At 40.9% G+C, this 15,455-nt stretch overlaps 2 protein-coding genes across 3 annotated transcripts in view; one reads left to right on the forward strand and one right to left on the reverse strand.

Moving 5' to 3' along the window:
- Positions 1–10,920, forward strand: part of Aff4 (AF4/FMR2 family member 4) — a 77,684-nt gene extending 66,764 nt beyond the window's left edge. For both annotated transcript variants that reach the window (XM_027427552.2, XM_027427551.2), the window contains 3 exons: positions 1,243–1,286; positions 2,192–2,412; positions 4,973–10,920. In XM_027427552.2, coding sequence (XP_027283353.1) covers positions 1,243–1,286; positions 2,192–2,412; positions 4,973–5,100 — 393 coding nt within the window. In that variant the 3' untranslated portion in view covers positions 5,101–10,920. The remainder of the gene's footprint in view (positions 1–1,242; positions 1,287–2,191; positions 2,413–4,972) is intronic.
- An 826-nt stretch (positions 10,921–11,746) lies between these two features.
- Positions 11,747–12,835, reverse strand: Leap2 (liver enriched antimicrobial peptide 2). Its single transcript, XM_027427550.2, has 3 exons — positions 12,531–12,835; positions 12,262–12,398; positions 11,747–11,966 (listed from the first exon to the last, which is right to left on the reverse strand). Exons 1-3 carry the CDS (start codon positions 12,672–12,674, stop codon positions 11,930–11,932), a joined length of 318 nt encoding a protein of 105 aa, XP_027283351.2. The 5' UTR covers positions 12,675–12,835; the 3' UTR covers positions 11,747–11,929.
- Positions 12,836–15,455: the final 2,620 nt, after the last annotated feature.

A 15,455-nucleotide genomic window follows, 5' to 3' on the forward strand; every position in this document is an offset into this window, starting at 1 on the left:
TTCAAGGCTGACCTTGAACTCACAGAGATCCACCTGCCACTACCTCCCAAGTGCTGGGAGTAAAGGCCTGTGCCACCATCGCCTGGCCTATTTTTAAAGATTTATTGGACCAAAGAGATGGCTTAAGGCCGGGCATTGGTGGCGCACACCTTTAATCCCAGCACTCCAGAGGCAGAGGCAGGCGGATCTCTGTGAGTTCGAGGCCAGCCTGGTCTCCAGAGTGAGTGCCAGGATAGACTCCAAAGCTACACAGGGAAACCCTGTCTCGAAAAAACCAAAAAAAAAAAAAAAAAAAAAAAAAAAAAAAAAAAAAAAACTTAAGGTTTACCAGGCATTGGTGGTGCAGGCCAACTTTAATTCCAGCGCTTGGGAGGCAAAGGCAAGTGGATCTCTGTGAGTTCGAGGCCAGCCTGGTGTACAGCGTGAGTTCCAGGACAGCCAGGGCTGTTAGACAAAGAAACCATGTCTTCGAAAACAAACAAACAAAAACAAACAAACAAACAAAAGATCCAGGTTCAATTCCCAGGATCCATACGGCTGCTTACAGCTGTCTATGTTCCACAGGATCTGACATCCCTTCTGGCCTCTGAGTGTACCAGGAATACATATAATATTGAGATATACATACAGGCAAAAACACCTATATGCAAAAAATATTAAAACATTTAAAGCCAGGCGTTGATGGCGCTCGCCTTTAATCCCAGCACTCGGGAGGCAGAGACAGGCGATCTCTGTGAGTTCAAGACCAGCCTGGTCTACAAGAGCTAGTTCCAGGACAGCCTCCAAAGCCACAGAGAAACCCTATCTCGAGAAACTAAAATAATAATAATAATAATAATAATAATAATAATAATAATAATAATAATAATAATTTAAAGATTTATTTGAGAGAAGGGGGTTTGTGACCATTTGTTCTCAGGAGCCAAAGGAAGACCTAAATCCCCTGGAGCTACAGTGAGCTACCCAACTTGGGTGCTGGGATCTAAACTCAGGTCCTCTAGAAGAGCAACAGTTGCTCTTAACTGCTGATCCATTTCTCTTGTCCCTCTCTTTTCTGAGATAGAGTCTCATACAGTCTAAGCTGACACCAAATTGGCTGTGTAGCCAAGGATGATTATAAAGTTTTTACGATCAACTCCAGCCCAATACTTTTGAAGATTTCAAATGCTTTAAATAATATATATATTATATATATATATATATATATATATATTATATAATGTTTCTGTTTTTTTTCTGCAGAATTCTTACAGTAATTCTCAAGCACCTTCACCTGGCTTGGGGAGGTAGGTGCAATTTTGTTCTACAAAATATTTTTGATAAATGTATTAATGGATCAGAATAGAATGGATAACAAAGAAATAGCTACATTTAAATTATTAAAATCTCTGGTAAGGTATTTAACATTTTATTTTTTGTTATTTAAAATTGAACCCAGGCCTTTTTGCATGCTGTCCCACTGAGTCACACACAGTTCTAAAGAAATGTTTTTTTTTAAGTTATTCTTTCCTATTTTAGTAATTTAAAATATAATGAACATAATTTTTTAAATGTTTTAAAATGAGACATGTCATTTACAGATGTCTGGGTTGGTTTTTGGTTTGGTTTTGTTTTCTCCCCTTCTACCATGTAGGTTCCTGGGGTGGTACTTAGGTTGTCAGGCTTGGTGGCAAGCACCCTTACCCCTGAGCCATCTAGCTCCCAGATATCTTGAGTTTTTCACAGTACCTCAATTCTTCTCAGTTTGATTTTCATAGTTTTTTAGATTTGTTACAGTGGTTTTATTTAACCTCACTCAGATCTTGGCACTGCCAGAGTATAGTGGCATGGTTGTGATTTATCTTTCAGTCCCACATTAACCCTTCCCACCTACACCCCCAAAATGGAACAAACACCATGCAACCTTTCACATTTTCTGAGTCTATTTGTTGAGTTCTTGTGTGATGTAAGTAAACATTTCATCTTATTTTCCCTTGTCTACCCATCCCCAGGGCTGAGGTAAAACCCAGAGCCTTTTGCATGCAAGCAAGTGCTCTCCCACTGAGCTATGTCCTCAACCTTTTTAATTTGTTCGTTTGAGACAGGATTTCATTATGAAAACCAGGATTGCCTTCCAGCCTGTAGTATGCTGATTTTGTAGTGCTCACTATGTGTGTGTGAATAAGCATCCTTTCTCTTTCTTTGTGTGTAGCAAAGCTGTTGGGATGCCTTCCCCTGTTTCTCCAAAGCTGTCACCAGGCAACTCTGGAAGTTACTCTTCTGGGGGCAGTAGTGCTTCAGCAAGTGGTGCTTCAGTGACCATTCCACAGAAGATCCACCAGATGGCAGCAAGCTATGTCCAGGTTACATCTAACTTCCTCTATGCCACTGAAATTTGGGACCAAGCTGAACAGCTTTCCAAAGAACAAAAAGGTTTGTTGGGCTTTGGATAAACTTTGAAGATGGTATCGTTAAAAGAAACTTTTATGATTTAGTTAACTATATGGAGAATATTTACTTTATTTTATGGTTTAGAGAAAATCATGCCGGGTGTTGGTGGCGCACGCCTTTAATACCAGCACTCAGAGGCAGAGGTAGAGGCAGGCGGATCTCTGTGAGTTCTAGGACAGCCTGGTCTCCAGAGCGAGTGCCAGGATAGGCTCCAAAGCTACACAGAGAAACCCGGTTTCAAACCCCCCCCCAAAAAAAGTACATAATAAATAAATCTTTGAAAAAAAATACAAAAAATTAGAGGAAATCATAATCAGTTTGCTAATAGCATCCTTTGATTAGCCGCTTACTAAATGTGAGTAGACATGATTAAAAATACCCTTGGGCTGTGCAGGGCTCCCTGTTAGATTTCTTGTCTAGCATGCATAAGGTCCTAGGTTTGGTCCCTAGTATGAAGGACAGGGAATAGATGGGCTGATGTTTGGGAAGGCACACAGACAAACAGCTCTTTTGGTACTGATAACATAAGCTAAACTAGAAGTAGTTTGATCTATTTATTTATTTGTTTGTTTGTTTGTTTGTTTGTTTTACATTCCAATCCCAGTTCTCCCTCCCTTCTCTCCCCACAAGTAGTAGTTCTTGGTGTAAGACAATATGCATCTATTCTGGCATTGTTGAATGTAGCTCAGTAGGCAGCACCTTGTCTACCATCAAATGTCCCCTATAGTCTCAAATATACTTTAAACAATACAAATATACTTTAAACAAACTGCTAGATGTTTCAGTAGGTAAAGGTGCTTGCCACCAAGCCTGAGTTCAAGCCCCTAGGACCCACTTGATGGAAGGAGAGAACTGTCTCCACAGAGTTTTCAGCACAGTGATAGATCCCCAGACAGATAAATGTAAAAGAAGAACCATTAAGTTAGACTCTTAAGGAGCACTGTCTACCTGTTTCCCCCTCATTTGGCCATGCCATTGATATTGAGAAGAAACTGAATCATAGACTATGTCTCATTCTGCGTTTGACATAGTTACTTCCTCATGTTGTCATTGCGTTTGTTCTTCTATCTCTTTTATTTTCTATTGATTAGGTTAGTTCAGGATTTAGATAATATGTTCTAGGTGGTACATCTTATTAGGATACACCTAGTTATTTAAGGTATTTACCCTTTATTGATATTATGATTCATTAGACCTGCAGTGGTGGCACACACCTTTAATCTGAGTACTAGGAAGGCAGAGGCAGGTGGATCTCTCTGAGTTTGAGGTCAGCCTGGTCTACAAAGTGAGTTTTAGGACAGCCAGGGCTTTTTCACAGAGAAACTCTGTCTCAAAAAAAAAAAAAAAAACTAAATAAATGCATAAATGAAATTTCATCAGACCTGGGAATGGTAAGTAGGTCTATAGTCCCAGAACTTGGAAGACTGAGGCAGAAGGATTGCAAGTTGGAAGCCAGTCTGAACTACATAGCAAGACCCTGCCTTTTTTTTTTTTAATTTTTTTGTTTTAATTTTTAAGGTCAATAGATTATTATTTTTACATAGTGTCACTGAGTGTGATACAACATTTCCTATTAAACTTTAACTTACACTTTTGACATCCATGATGATCATGCCTAGGTCCATTATTAGGAAATAGAAAATTCATTATGTGCCAGGCCTGGTGGTAACTGCCTGTAATTCCAGCAGTTGGGAACAGAAGCAGTGAGGATCGAGTTTAAGGTTATCATTGGTTACATAAGAAGACGTTCAGGCTAGCCTGGGCTATAAAAAACCCTGTCTCAGGAAGAAAAAAAGGACTAAAAAACCACCAGCAATATTTTTCCGGCATTCCTTTTGCATTTCTTAGTTGGAATTTCTGTAGAGACATTTCACCTCAGGTGTCGATCACTTATTGCCTTGTTTGATTAGTGTGTAATTGTTTGACAACCCCCCTTTTCTCTGCATGTCTAAAAGGTGTCTTCTCTGAAAAGTATCCAAGCACATCCCTGTTTGCTTCCGAAACTGTTATGGAATAAAATCCTAGGATATTGTCCTTTTTTCTTATTTGTGCCATCCTGACATGAGCCTTTTTTGTTCACTTAGGAAGAATACATTTAATTTTTAAATTAAATTTAAAATTTTAAACTTCTGACTAAAAAGAAGGGATTTATTAGTGGTGCATGGCATCTGATTATAACAGAAAGGTTGGCTATAGACTGTTGTGGAGCTATATAGGGGCTAGTGTGGGAAACATGCAAAGACTGTTTGCTCTTTCTGCTACTGCTTATACAGACATAACACATACAAAGTGCTTCGCGTAATCCAGTGGGAGCACTGCACACGTGCCACTGGGACTCCATGTTAATAGTAGCAGTTGACTGTCTTCATCAGTGGTACTTCATCTCAGAATTCATAACTGCATTCATTCTCTTTAAACTGATGCATGACTTCAGGGCCTTGAGAGATCATAGAGGCCATTAGTGTGGGAGATATGCTATTTTATAGAAAATCAGTGATTCAAAAGAATGTGTGATGCTCATCGAATGTTTTTAATTTTCTAGAATTCTTTGCTGAATTGGACAAAGTGATGGGCCCTCTCATCTTTAATGCAAGCATCATGACAGATCTGGCTCGTTACACCCGGCAGGGACTGCATTGGCTTCGGCAGGATGCCAAGTTGATATCTTGAACTGAACATATTCTCGTTGCCTCTGATTTTTTCCACAACACTGTGTCACATCACAAAGGAAAACTGCCATAACACACCACCTAGTCGACACTAAGAATGAGGAATGGTTTTCTCCTTTTTGGTTTATGTTGTTTCTTATAACCCAAAGCCATCATATCAACTGACCCTTTCAATATTCCCAATGTGACAAGTATTTAAATGCTTCTAAGCCTGCAGTACATCAGCAAGATGGCTTCAGTAATTGGAATTCCAGTTACAATTCATAAATAATCAAGTAAAGTTCTATTTATTTTCATTTTTTCAAGTTCCCAGATTGGAGCTTGTTTAAAGTTTAGTTATTCCTGTCTATAAATTTATTCTGTTGAATATTTAGCATAAATTTAATGTAGGCATTTTATTTATATATTTGGGGAGCTGTGTTACTTAATGTCTTTTAAGAAAAGAGTTGGCTTGTCCAAGACAGGACATGTTCTTTCTACAGCTAATTACCTGATGTTATTTCAAGTCTTACTACAGTTTTATTATTGTTGGATTTATGCTTGGTATTAAGGATGCTCTTCCACATGTGAAAAGTCACTTAAACATGAGAAGACAGCATTCTACATGGGTGCAAAAATGAAGTGGGTCTGGTTTGGTGTGCATTATTTCAAAACTGTGAATGTGTGTTAGAAACACTAGCAATCACAAGGTGACTACATTGCATCTAATGCATTACAAAAAAGCAGATAGACTTGCTGGGACAAGCACATCATACTGAATGGCTTCATAAAGGACAATCTTAAACTGTGGGTTTATTAAAACCTTTTATTCTCTTTTTGTTTTACTCATTTGACACTTAATTGAAGCAGAGCAAGTTACTCCTAAGAACAAAAGAACAACAGAAAACGGTGATCCAGTTTCTGACGGTTGCAGCCTGTTTCATTGGTAATGTTTGAAGATTGAAGCCTGCAGATCTCCCCTATGGTGGAGAGATTATGATGCTCAGATATGACCATGCAGTTACTGGAGCTTGGAAGGAGGTGTCCCAATGTCTAATGTGGAGATGATGAATTCCTCTTTCCAAAGATCCTCCTCAATGATGTATGCTTCTGTCAAGATTAGAAATCTCACAGTAGCAATTGGGCATGGTTGTGCATGCCTGTAATCCCAGCACTGGGTAGTGGTGACAAGGAGGATCAGGAGTTCAGGGTCATCCTCAGGCTACATAAAGCTAGACAGTTGAGTTTGGGGCTACCTTGGGCCACATGAGACCTTGTCACATTAAAAAAAGAAAAAGAAAATTCATACTAGAAAAGTACCTAACTTGACTCATTTGAGCTCTCTTGGAAAGGGGAGAATAATAGGGGTAGTGCTTAGGAAGCCAGCTCTGTAACAATTCCTTATCAAACTATTGTTCCCAACAAGGTGCGTATAACAGTGAAGGATGAGGAATGTCTCTCTTCCTCTATACTTCTTTTTAGTGACCCCGTCATGTCTGGTGTGCCTTAAATCTTAACTTTAAATGATAACTCTATGGATTGTTTACAGATAAAGTTTTACGCTGGGACCAGATTAGCCATGCATGGTTGGTCCTCTACAATAATAATTTTAAATTCTCTTTGATTTTAAATCTTGCTTTAGAGTCACATTAAGATAGATTCCTTCAGGAAAGCTAGTGTTTTGGTACCTGACTTAGTATAATCAATTGGATATAATGCTGCTTCAGAAAATGGCTTTTCCTTCTCATTCCAAAAATCCATCTAATTGGGGAGAAAAAGTCCCTATATTATTAGCAGATGATTGTTTAGATTTGAAATGGGAAAGGGGAAAAGGGATAGAAAATCTTCCCATCCAGTGGTGTTGTGAATCCTCTCCTAGTCTCTCTCACCACCTAGTTCTGAAGATAGTGAGCTTTGTCCTGCAGTCTCATATTTACAGAGCTTAACTGCTTTGTACCTCATTATTTTTACATACCGTTGAGGGTTAATATCTACAGCCTATGCTGAATTTAAAATTTTTCCCTTGGAGAAATTGCCTCTGATACCTTTCTAATTTAATTGTAGTGTGTTTAAGGAATAATTTTTCCTCAGAGGCTACTGTCTCCTCTCTTGTGCTAGTAACTTACATGGTCTGACAGTTGTGTGTCCTGTCCTTGCCTCTTCTCTCTCACTCTGGCTCCTTAACTTCAGGGAGGTCTTAGAAGTGGAACAAGTGCCCCCTGGGCTTTTAGACTTCAGCAGCTGCAGTGCTAGCCTCTGCTTTCCAGCTCTGGGCCGTGTGTCCTACAAGGCGGCCAGCACACTCTGGAGTGACACTAATGTGTTAAAGCAGAGTTTCTACATGTTTTATGGTGCTGCTTTAAGATATTTTCTCTTTAAAACTGTCAATTCTTGGAGAATGAAATTGTTAAGCCTTTCATTGTGGAGGACTTCCCCACCAGGCAGAAATGGGCAATGGATCAAAATCTGATCCTAAGTGATTGAATTTTTGATGTCATAGTGTGCGAGAATGCACTCTCTTCTCTGTGTCTCTTCTCAAACATTGTTGTCTCAGTCATGTCCAGCACATACCTTGACTTCTTTACAAGTGACCATTCCTCCCTTCTCAGTAGATGCCCTCAGTGGGTTTTAGCCATTTAAAACTGATTTGACAAGTGGCTACAAACTTAGTCTGAAACTTGTATTCAATGTATAGTTAGTAATAGAAATAGCAACTATCTTTAATGCTCAGTTCACTGCTCTTAAGATCACACTTCTATGCCAGGAGGCAGCAGCGTATACCATTAGACTCTGGACAGGCACCCCACACAATTGCAGTGATGGAGCTGTCACAGTAGTCCTGCCTGGAAGAGACTGGGCTGTGGGGAGCACTCCCCTCTGGGCATTTAAGATTACACAGCCTAGCCCATGCCCCCCATTCTGGCTGGAGAGCACCCAGCCCTTTCCTTGCTCAGTGACACCTTTTTCTGGGCAAGAAGCTATGAAGTCACTTTATTATCAGTGAGTCTTCAAATATATTCATAGATATAACTGCTGAAGGGAGAAGATTGACCACTACTGATTTAATTCTCCAATATAAAAGCAATTCAGAGTAATGTGTGCACATGTCCACACTTGCCCATTTTTCTGGGAAGTTCTTGCACCAGGGATTTATAGGCATCTGGGCTGCACTTTGAATGACACACTTGTGGCTTTAGAGTAGCTGTTGATTTTGTTGTTGTTGTGTTTTGTTTTGTTTTGAAATTGTTCTTTGTTTCTTTTCGTTAAAGATTTAATCAGCTAGATTAGGCACCATCATTTGTATTTAACTGCTGAAACTTTGGTACATTGATGTTTAATGAATGAGCTTGGATTGTGTAGCCAGGGCCTACAAAGGTGGTTGTCAGAAGTACAAGTACTGCCTGAGGCCAGTGCTCAGAGGTGTTTGTAGTGCAGCCAGTGATAGCTCATTTAGATGATGCCTAGCTCAGTTGAGAAGGGGAATGCTGTGCACTCTTCTAGGTCTGAGGGTATGCAACTTTGGATCTTAAAATTATGTACACATACACACTTTATATATATGTACGTATGTATGTATGAAAACATGGGGTTAGTTTGTCAAAATGTGTGTGTTTAGTATTTTAGCTTAGTGCAACTATTTCCACATTATTTATTAAATTGATCTAAGACACTTTGTTCTTGGCACCTTGAATATTAACATTCAAGGGTGCAATGTGTATTCCTTTAGATTGTTAAAGCTTAATTATTATGATTTGTAGTAAATTAACTTTTGAAATATATTTGAGCCCTTCTGTAGTGTAATGGGGCTCTTACAGGGTGGGAAAGATTTTAATTTTCCAATAGCTAATTGAACAAATGGCTTCGTTGTATATTTTGATTTATAGGAGTCTATAGGTGTCTGGCTCCCAAAGATATCTACCGAGGATGACTGTTGTAGGCTGGGTGTGGTGATGGTTAGACTAAACCTAAGTGACTTGGAGAGCCAGAGCACCTTGTTCAAGTCTGTAGACTCCTGTAACTCATATTCCCCTAGGATGTGGAACACAAATCCCATCCATCTTCACATCTCAGTTAGAGAGGCAGACTTCTTTTCCAGTAGTATTGCACACCTAGTGTTGCTGTGAGTAAAATCAGCAGAAAGAATAATGAGTGAGTGACTGGGAAGTTGCACTGATGAGGCCCAGTTGTCACCTTTGTGAATGTACTTTTCACATACTTACAGTGGAGCATTCAGTTTCAACTTTCAGACCCTGAAACCAAGCCAGCAAGTAACAAAAGTCCTTATGATTAGAGAATGACAGGAGTGCTGCTTCATACCCTGAGGTAATGGTCAGCCTTTTCAGGGTAGTGAGTCTAAGCTACTGAGACCCACTCTCCAAGAAATAAATGTAAAAGTTATTTGGTGAACCAGGTGTGGTGGTGCATGCTTTAATTCTAGCACCCAGATTGTCAGTTTGAGGCCAGCATGCACTACTTAGACCTGTGAGAAAAGCAAAGTGGAGTAAGAGGACACTGGTCTGCAGAACTCCGGTTCACATAAACCCATGGTTAATTAAAACGAACTTGCTGTCTCCAGAGCAGGGGATGGAAACAAGCTATACTTGTCTTGTAGATGGAATTTAGAACAAGGTGTCAACTAAGTCAGAGTTTCCAGCTTAAATAGCTAATTTTTAAGAAGTTGATTTTCAGGATTGTCCGCATGCGCCTCTCTTCTTGCTGCCATTGCTCAGCTAAGCCAAAATAATCATCCATAAACCCGAAGAAAGCGCTTAAGTGAGCGTGGACAAGCTCCCACCCAGAAATCCTAATAATACTTGGCTTTGACCTTGCTGCTTCTGTGTTAGGTTTCTTCTCAGCTTTTAGCCACTGGGGTTTCTGCCTGTTCTGTACCTCTCTGGAAGACATCAGTTTATAAGTGCTGCCTTTCAAACCAACAAACACCATGGCTTCTGTATTGTTGAGCTTCTTGTTGTCTCAGAGGTGTCCCCATTATGCACACACCTGGCACATCACTGACATGAGCATTCAACAGTACTGGGGTGGGGCGGGGCTCACCAACAGCGCTGGCTTACTTAGCAGGGCCTGCAAAGGCCACACTTGAGGGTCAGACGCCCAGTTGGTAAGCACAGTTAGGGAAATTTCTACCTAGCCTCCGTTTTGAATGATTTTGAGAAGTTTTATATATGGAGGATGGAAATGCTTATATATTTATTGAAGATCTTTTTATTTGAAATTGAAATCATTTGGTAAATAGTGGTTTGCTATTTGGGGAGGGTTTTGGAGGGGAAGTAACACGGTTGACAAAGTACAGACATGTTGCCTCTGCAGAAAGGCACTGTTGCTGATAGGAGGCCTTCAACTTGTACATGATCCACTCTTTGTCTGACGGTTCTTTTATCCAAAACATCTAGGCATCTGACACTTTCAACCAAAATTTCAATTATATACTGTGATTTTTATTTGTTGCAATACATTAAATTTCAGAGGTACTTTGGGGCTCAAAAGCTAGGATTTCTAAGTCAGTATGTGCATTTCACATAATAAGCTGTTAATGGTGAGCAAAGTATTATATACTAACTAGATTTTCCACATCTGTATAGTATATTATATGTATTTTGTGGTATTGAGATTATAGAAAGTTTAGAGTGTCAAACATGCGTTTAATGTGTATTTTTAAACAAATTTATGGCAATTAAAATATTTGGAGACAAGGGTATCACATTTCAATTTGTAAAACTCTTTTTAACTCTACTGTGTCATTATGATGCTTTGTATAATGCCAAACCATAGCTGGAGAAACTACGTTTAATAAATATCAGATAGCTTTTCTGTATAACGTTTATATGCATGTGCTCTCACTTCTTCAGCTCCTGTTGTTGCTATTTTGTATCTTAGAGTCCAGTCCTAGTCTGTAAAGGTCTCATCCCACCAGCACATCTCTCATTTTCTGCTTACAGAAATTTTGGACTCTGGCCATGGGTCCTTGTCCATGTATCACAGTTGTCCTACACCAATGGAAATCTTCAATTCTTTTTTTTTTTATGCTTTTAAGACATAGACTATTATTGTCTCATTCATTATTTATTTTTACTATTTATTGGATTTTGTTTTTCTGAGACAGGGTCTCATTTTGTATCCCTGGCTAACCTGGAACTCATTACATAGACCTGGCTGGCCTTGAACCAACAGAGATTTGCCTGCTTGTGCCTCTGCCTCTGCCTCTGCCTCTGCCTCTGCCTCTGCCTCCACCTCCACTTCCCTAGTACTGGGAATAAAGGCATGTTCCACCAGCTTACTGTTTTATAAGTCTGTTTAAATCAGACTTTTCTTTGGTTTCTGTTTTATGTTCATAAAGTTATTGACAAACTTTTGCACATTCTCAGGTGGCACATGCCAGCCTAAAGAGTTCTTTGCACAGTAGAGAGCCATCATCTGATCTCTTTAGACTATTGTTAAGTTTATGCATTGTCTCCATCTTGCTCAGTGTGAGATTCTTGGAAGAATAGGTGTTGTCCACATCTCCCAGGTGGAGCAGCACCATTCATTAGATAATGAGTGCTTGTTCCTATAATGCATAAAATGAGCCAGTCAATTGTCAATTCCAGACTGCCAGAATTTGGATTGGAGACATTTAATAGTATTTATAGAAAAATAAACTCTGACAAACTTAGTTACATCTATGTACAAACCAACATTCTAAGAAGAAATGGAGACCAGTTTAAAGCAAGTATCTGTCTTTAAATATTGAAAGCACAAGATTGCTTCACTTAAGTATCTCCAGCCAAAATGCAGTTAACCAATATTCCATAGAATGGAGCATTGTTGGAGGTCACTTTCCCCTGGTATGTGCATCACTCCTGGGCCACACTTAGAGAACATCGTCTTTTTCTAGGGGGAGAAGAAAAGTGTTTACAATTGGGCAGAGACCTAAGGAGCCACAGACTACCTCTGCTGCCTTCACTGTTCTGTTTCATCTGCCCAGTGTTAGGAATTTGAGTGGTTCATAGCTATCAAGAACCATAGAAGAACCAAGAACCAAGCTATCTCCTCCATGGAACTTGCAGCTTCATCCCTGTGCACCCGAACCCCCACCTCCACCCCCTTGGATCTCTGTTTTCTGATGTCACCTCTCCCAGTTTCCCAGAGCTCTCTAGCCCACCCTGAACCCAGGTTTGTCAAATACCTGCATAGTCTTGTGATACACTCTGAATCATCCCGACAGGAAGCACCAATGGGCCTGAGGGAAACCCCTCTCCAAAATGGGGTCATTCTCCTGGATCTCTTCGCTGAAGCCAGTTCTGGTACTGGGGAGCCATTGACCTGTAGAGCAAAGGCATACCCACTTCAGGTGGGGAAGCACCCTCTGCTGCACACCCAGGTTGCAGCATTTCTCAGGACTGAGTCTGAATTCCACTGCTGCTACTATATCCAACATACATATGTATTTCTTACCTGGCTCAACAGCAACAGGCAAGTCATGAGCGCTGCAAAGAGTTTGAGCTGTAACATCTTGGCAAAAGGAAGATGTTGGAGCCTGAAAGACAGGGGGCAGTTCCCGTTTCCTTTTATAGGCTGACATCTATCTGCCTTTCTCATGGTTGCCAGGTGAGGTAGGGGCAAAGTTTGTTTGTAATCAGGATCGATTTAATAAGTTAATGTGTACCCAAAGGATGTAATCAAGGGCTCCTCTTCAGGCACATTGCACTTACTGATCCCTCATCTGGACTTTGGTGATGTTGCTGGTCTGGACCCTTATACCCATCTTATCAGAAATCTGCATTGTCCCATCTTCCCTCTAAAAGCCACGTGAATCCATGAGGGAGACCTGGAACCTGGCCACACTTTTAAAATACCAGGCTGGCAATTTAACAGTGAGGGTTTTTGTGATGTCCTGGGTTCAATTCCAAGAACCAAGAAAAAAGTCCTAAAATATCACTGTGAGATGGTTATAATCAAAATAGGATTTAATAAAGTCAGAAGTAATGTTGACCCTTGTGGGCAAAAAACACTGACTTGCTGTGTCCAGGCAATTGGATGTGGCCCTCTGTCCTTCTGTGGGAGGACACTTAAGCAGGCAGCCTACAGTGTCCTAGTTCCCCCATTCACAAAGGGTGGCTGTCATCTTGGCACCTGCACCACCATCTTAGTGAAGATCTGGCTGTGAACTCAAATTCTACCCTTCCTCCAGGGGACAAGCAGTGTACTGCCACTTAAACCATAGATGAACTGAACTAATAGGTTTTTTGTTTTTAAGAACACATGAACAGAAGCTCTTAAATTTCTGTCATTACAGCTTATGTACTGACAACACCAAATGAATCATGGGCTTTATCCTCAGTAGTTAGTTAACTACTAGCTTTAATAGAAATCCCAATAGGTTCCTAGATTAACACGTAACTTTACTGAATGTGAGTAGTTATGGGTACTATGTGACAAGACCTTTGCTTTTGAAAACATCTCATAACACAGTCCAAGCTGGCCCAATTTCAAAGTCCAGCATTGGTCTTGGACGTGGACCACCACACTCAGCCATGGGTGTTTTTAGTAAGTTTGAAGGGGAAAGCTGAATTCCAAGTCAGGACATGCATAGGAGCTTAGATCTCCCTATGACAATAAGAAACCACACACACACACACACACATACACAAATTTCAAATAGTCTCTCTCCCTGGTCTAAATTAATTTCACTGGTAACCCTTCTCATCTTCATGATTGGACATTTGGACAAAGGAACTTCTGCAGTGCCAAAGGGAGCAGCATGGTCACCAATCCTTAGGCAAAGTAAATGCAGCTTCTCCAAGGGAGAAATGTGATGGACTTCAGCTGGCAAGGGGTGGGGTTTAACTCTGAGACCTGTCTGCCTTGGTTCCAGTCCTCTGTAGAAAATGGAAGTCTGGTAGAGAACTCCACAGCATAAGAGTTGCTGAATAGACCTACCTACCAAATACAACCAGTAAATCCTACCAGTTCAGCTGCTCCCCTCCTTCCATGAGGTTAGACTAGATGACCTCAAGTAGACTAAGTGGGAACTTTTGCAGAGTTGGGGTGAAGCTATGCAGTGACCCAGTGAACATTGAGTAAGAACACAGATGTGATTAGATAAGACTGAACAACGTGATGTCCTAGAACCAGTTGGGTCTGTGGGCTCAGTGCCAGCCTCTCCACCAGCACTCAGTGATAACACAACTCATCTGAAAGATGGGTTTTCTTGCCACCTTCCATTTCTGCCTTTTCCCTGAGCAAAATCAAGGTAGCCTTTTGTCTAGTTTCTAAAGCTCATCCTAGCCCAATCAAAGGGAAGAGTCTATGCCTTGTGCACAGGGAAAAGACCATTCGTTATGTCCAAGGCTCCCAGATTTAAGCCATCTGCAGGCCAGCTCTCCTTCCCAAGGACTTGCTTGTCAGGGGCAAGTAAACAAAACCTGTAGTTGTATTTAAAGGAAACGTGGAAGCTGGAAGTTGTAGTTAAGTGAAAAAGCAGCCCAGGGATGAGGTATTTCTGTAGCATGTGCAAGGCTCTGGATTTGATCCTTGGTACTAAAGAGAGAACATGGAGCACTCTTAAACTCTGAGAGATGAAGCAGCTCTAAGCCCTCAGCAAAACTGACACCAGTTGTCCACAGCCATTTTAAACCTTTTCTGTGAAAAACTACACTATGCCTGAAATGTAAACAATCCATCTATTCTCTCCTGTCAAGTATGTTATTAAATGAACAAAGAGCTACAGGCTCCTTCCTGCAGTTCCCAGGCCTCACTGAGCCAGATTCAACTGTAAGGCAAGAACTCCTGACCAAGAGGCAGCAGCTGCAGACTGCAGAGTGTGACCACAGGCCAGCCCTTCCCCTCCTCAGCTTAAGTCTTTTGCCCTGACGATGAGATGAGAGAAGGCCTCAGGCCTCATAGACATTTCTGGGGATTCAAATGACTAATTTACAAGAAGAGAAAGACAAATAGGTTTGCTTGGGAGAGTTTCCTCACTCCGTCCAGGAACAGCCCCATGGATATTCATTTGGGAAGAATGCTGGAATGAAACAGGAGAAAGGATAGAGACACTTGAGAATCTGTCTTGAAGGTCTGCAGGGTGGAGGGGGGGGGCATTAAGATTTGCTGGTAATGGGACACTTTTGTGCTTCCCCTGAGCAGGGGGTGCCTAATAAAAGATGAAAGACTTGGAAATGCAAAAATGTTTCCAGGTAAAATTTCAACAAAGGGTCAAAGTGCATTTGTTTTTTGGCTAGAACTGGCAGGTGTCTGGGCCTGTATTAGGTAGGCCTAAGTCCTGACTATAATGCCAGCAGAATGAAGAGAGCTCCCTTTCCCAGATTGCAGTCCACAGAGAGGCATGTGGGGGCAGGAGCAGGGCTTTCCCAAAAAGAG

This window comes from Cricetulus griseus, chromosome 7, assembly GCF_003668045.3.
Source record: "Cricetulus griseus strain 17A/GY chromosome 7, alternate assembly CriGri-PICRH-1.0, whole genome shotgun sequence".
Taxonomy (NCBI): Eukaryota; Metazoa; Chordata; class Mammalia; order Rodentia; family Cricetidae; genus Cricetulus; species Cricetulus griseus.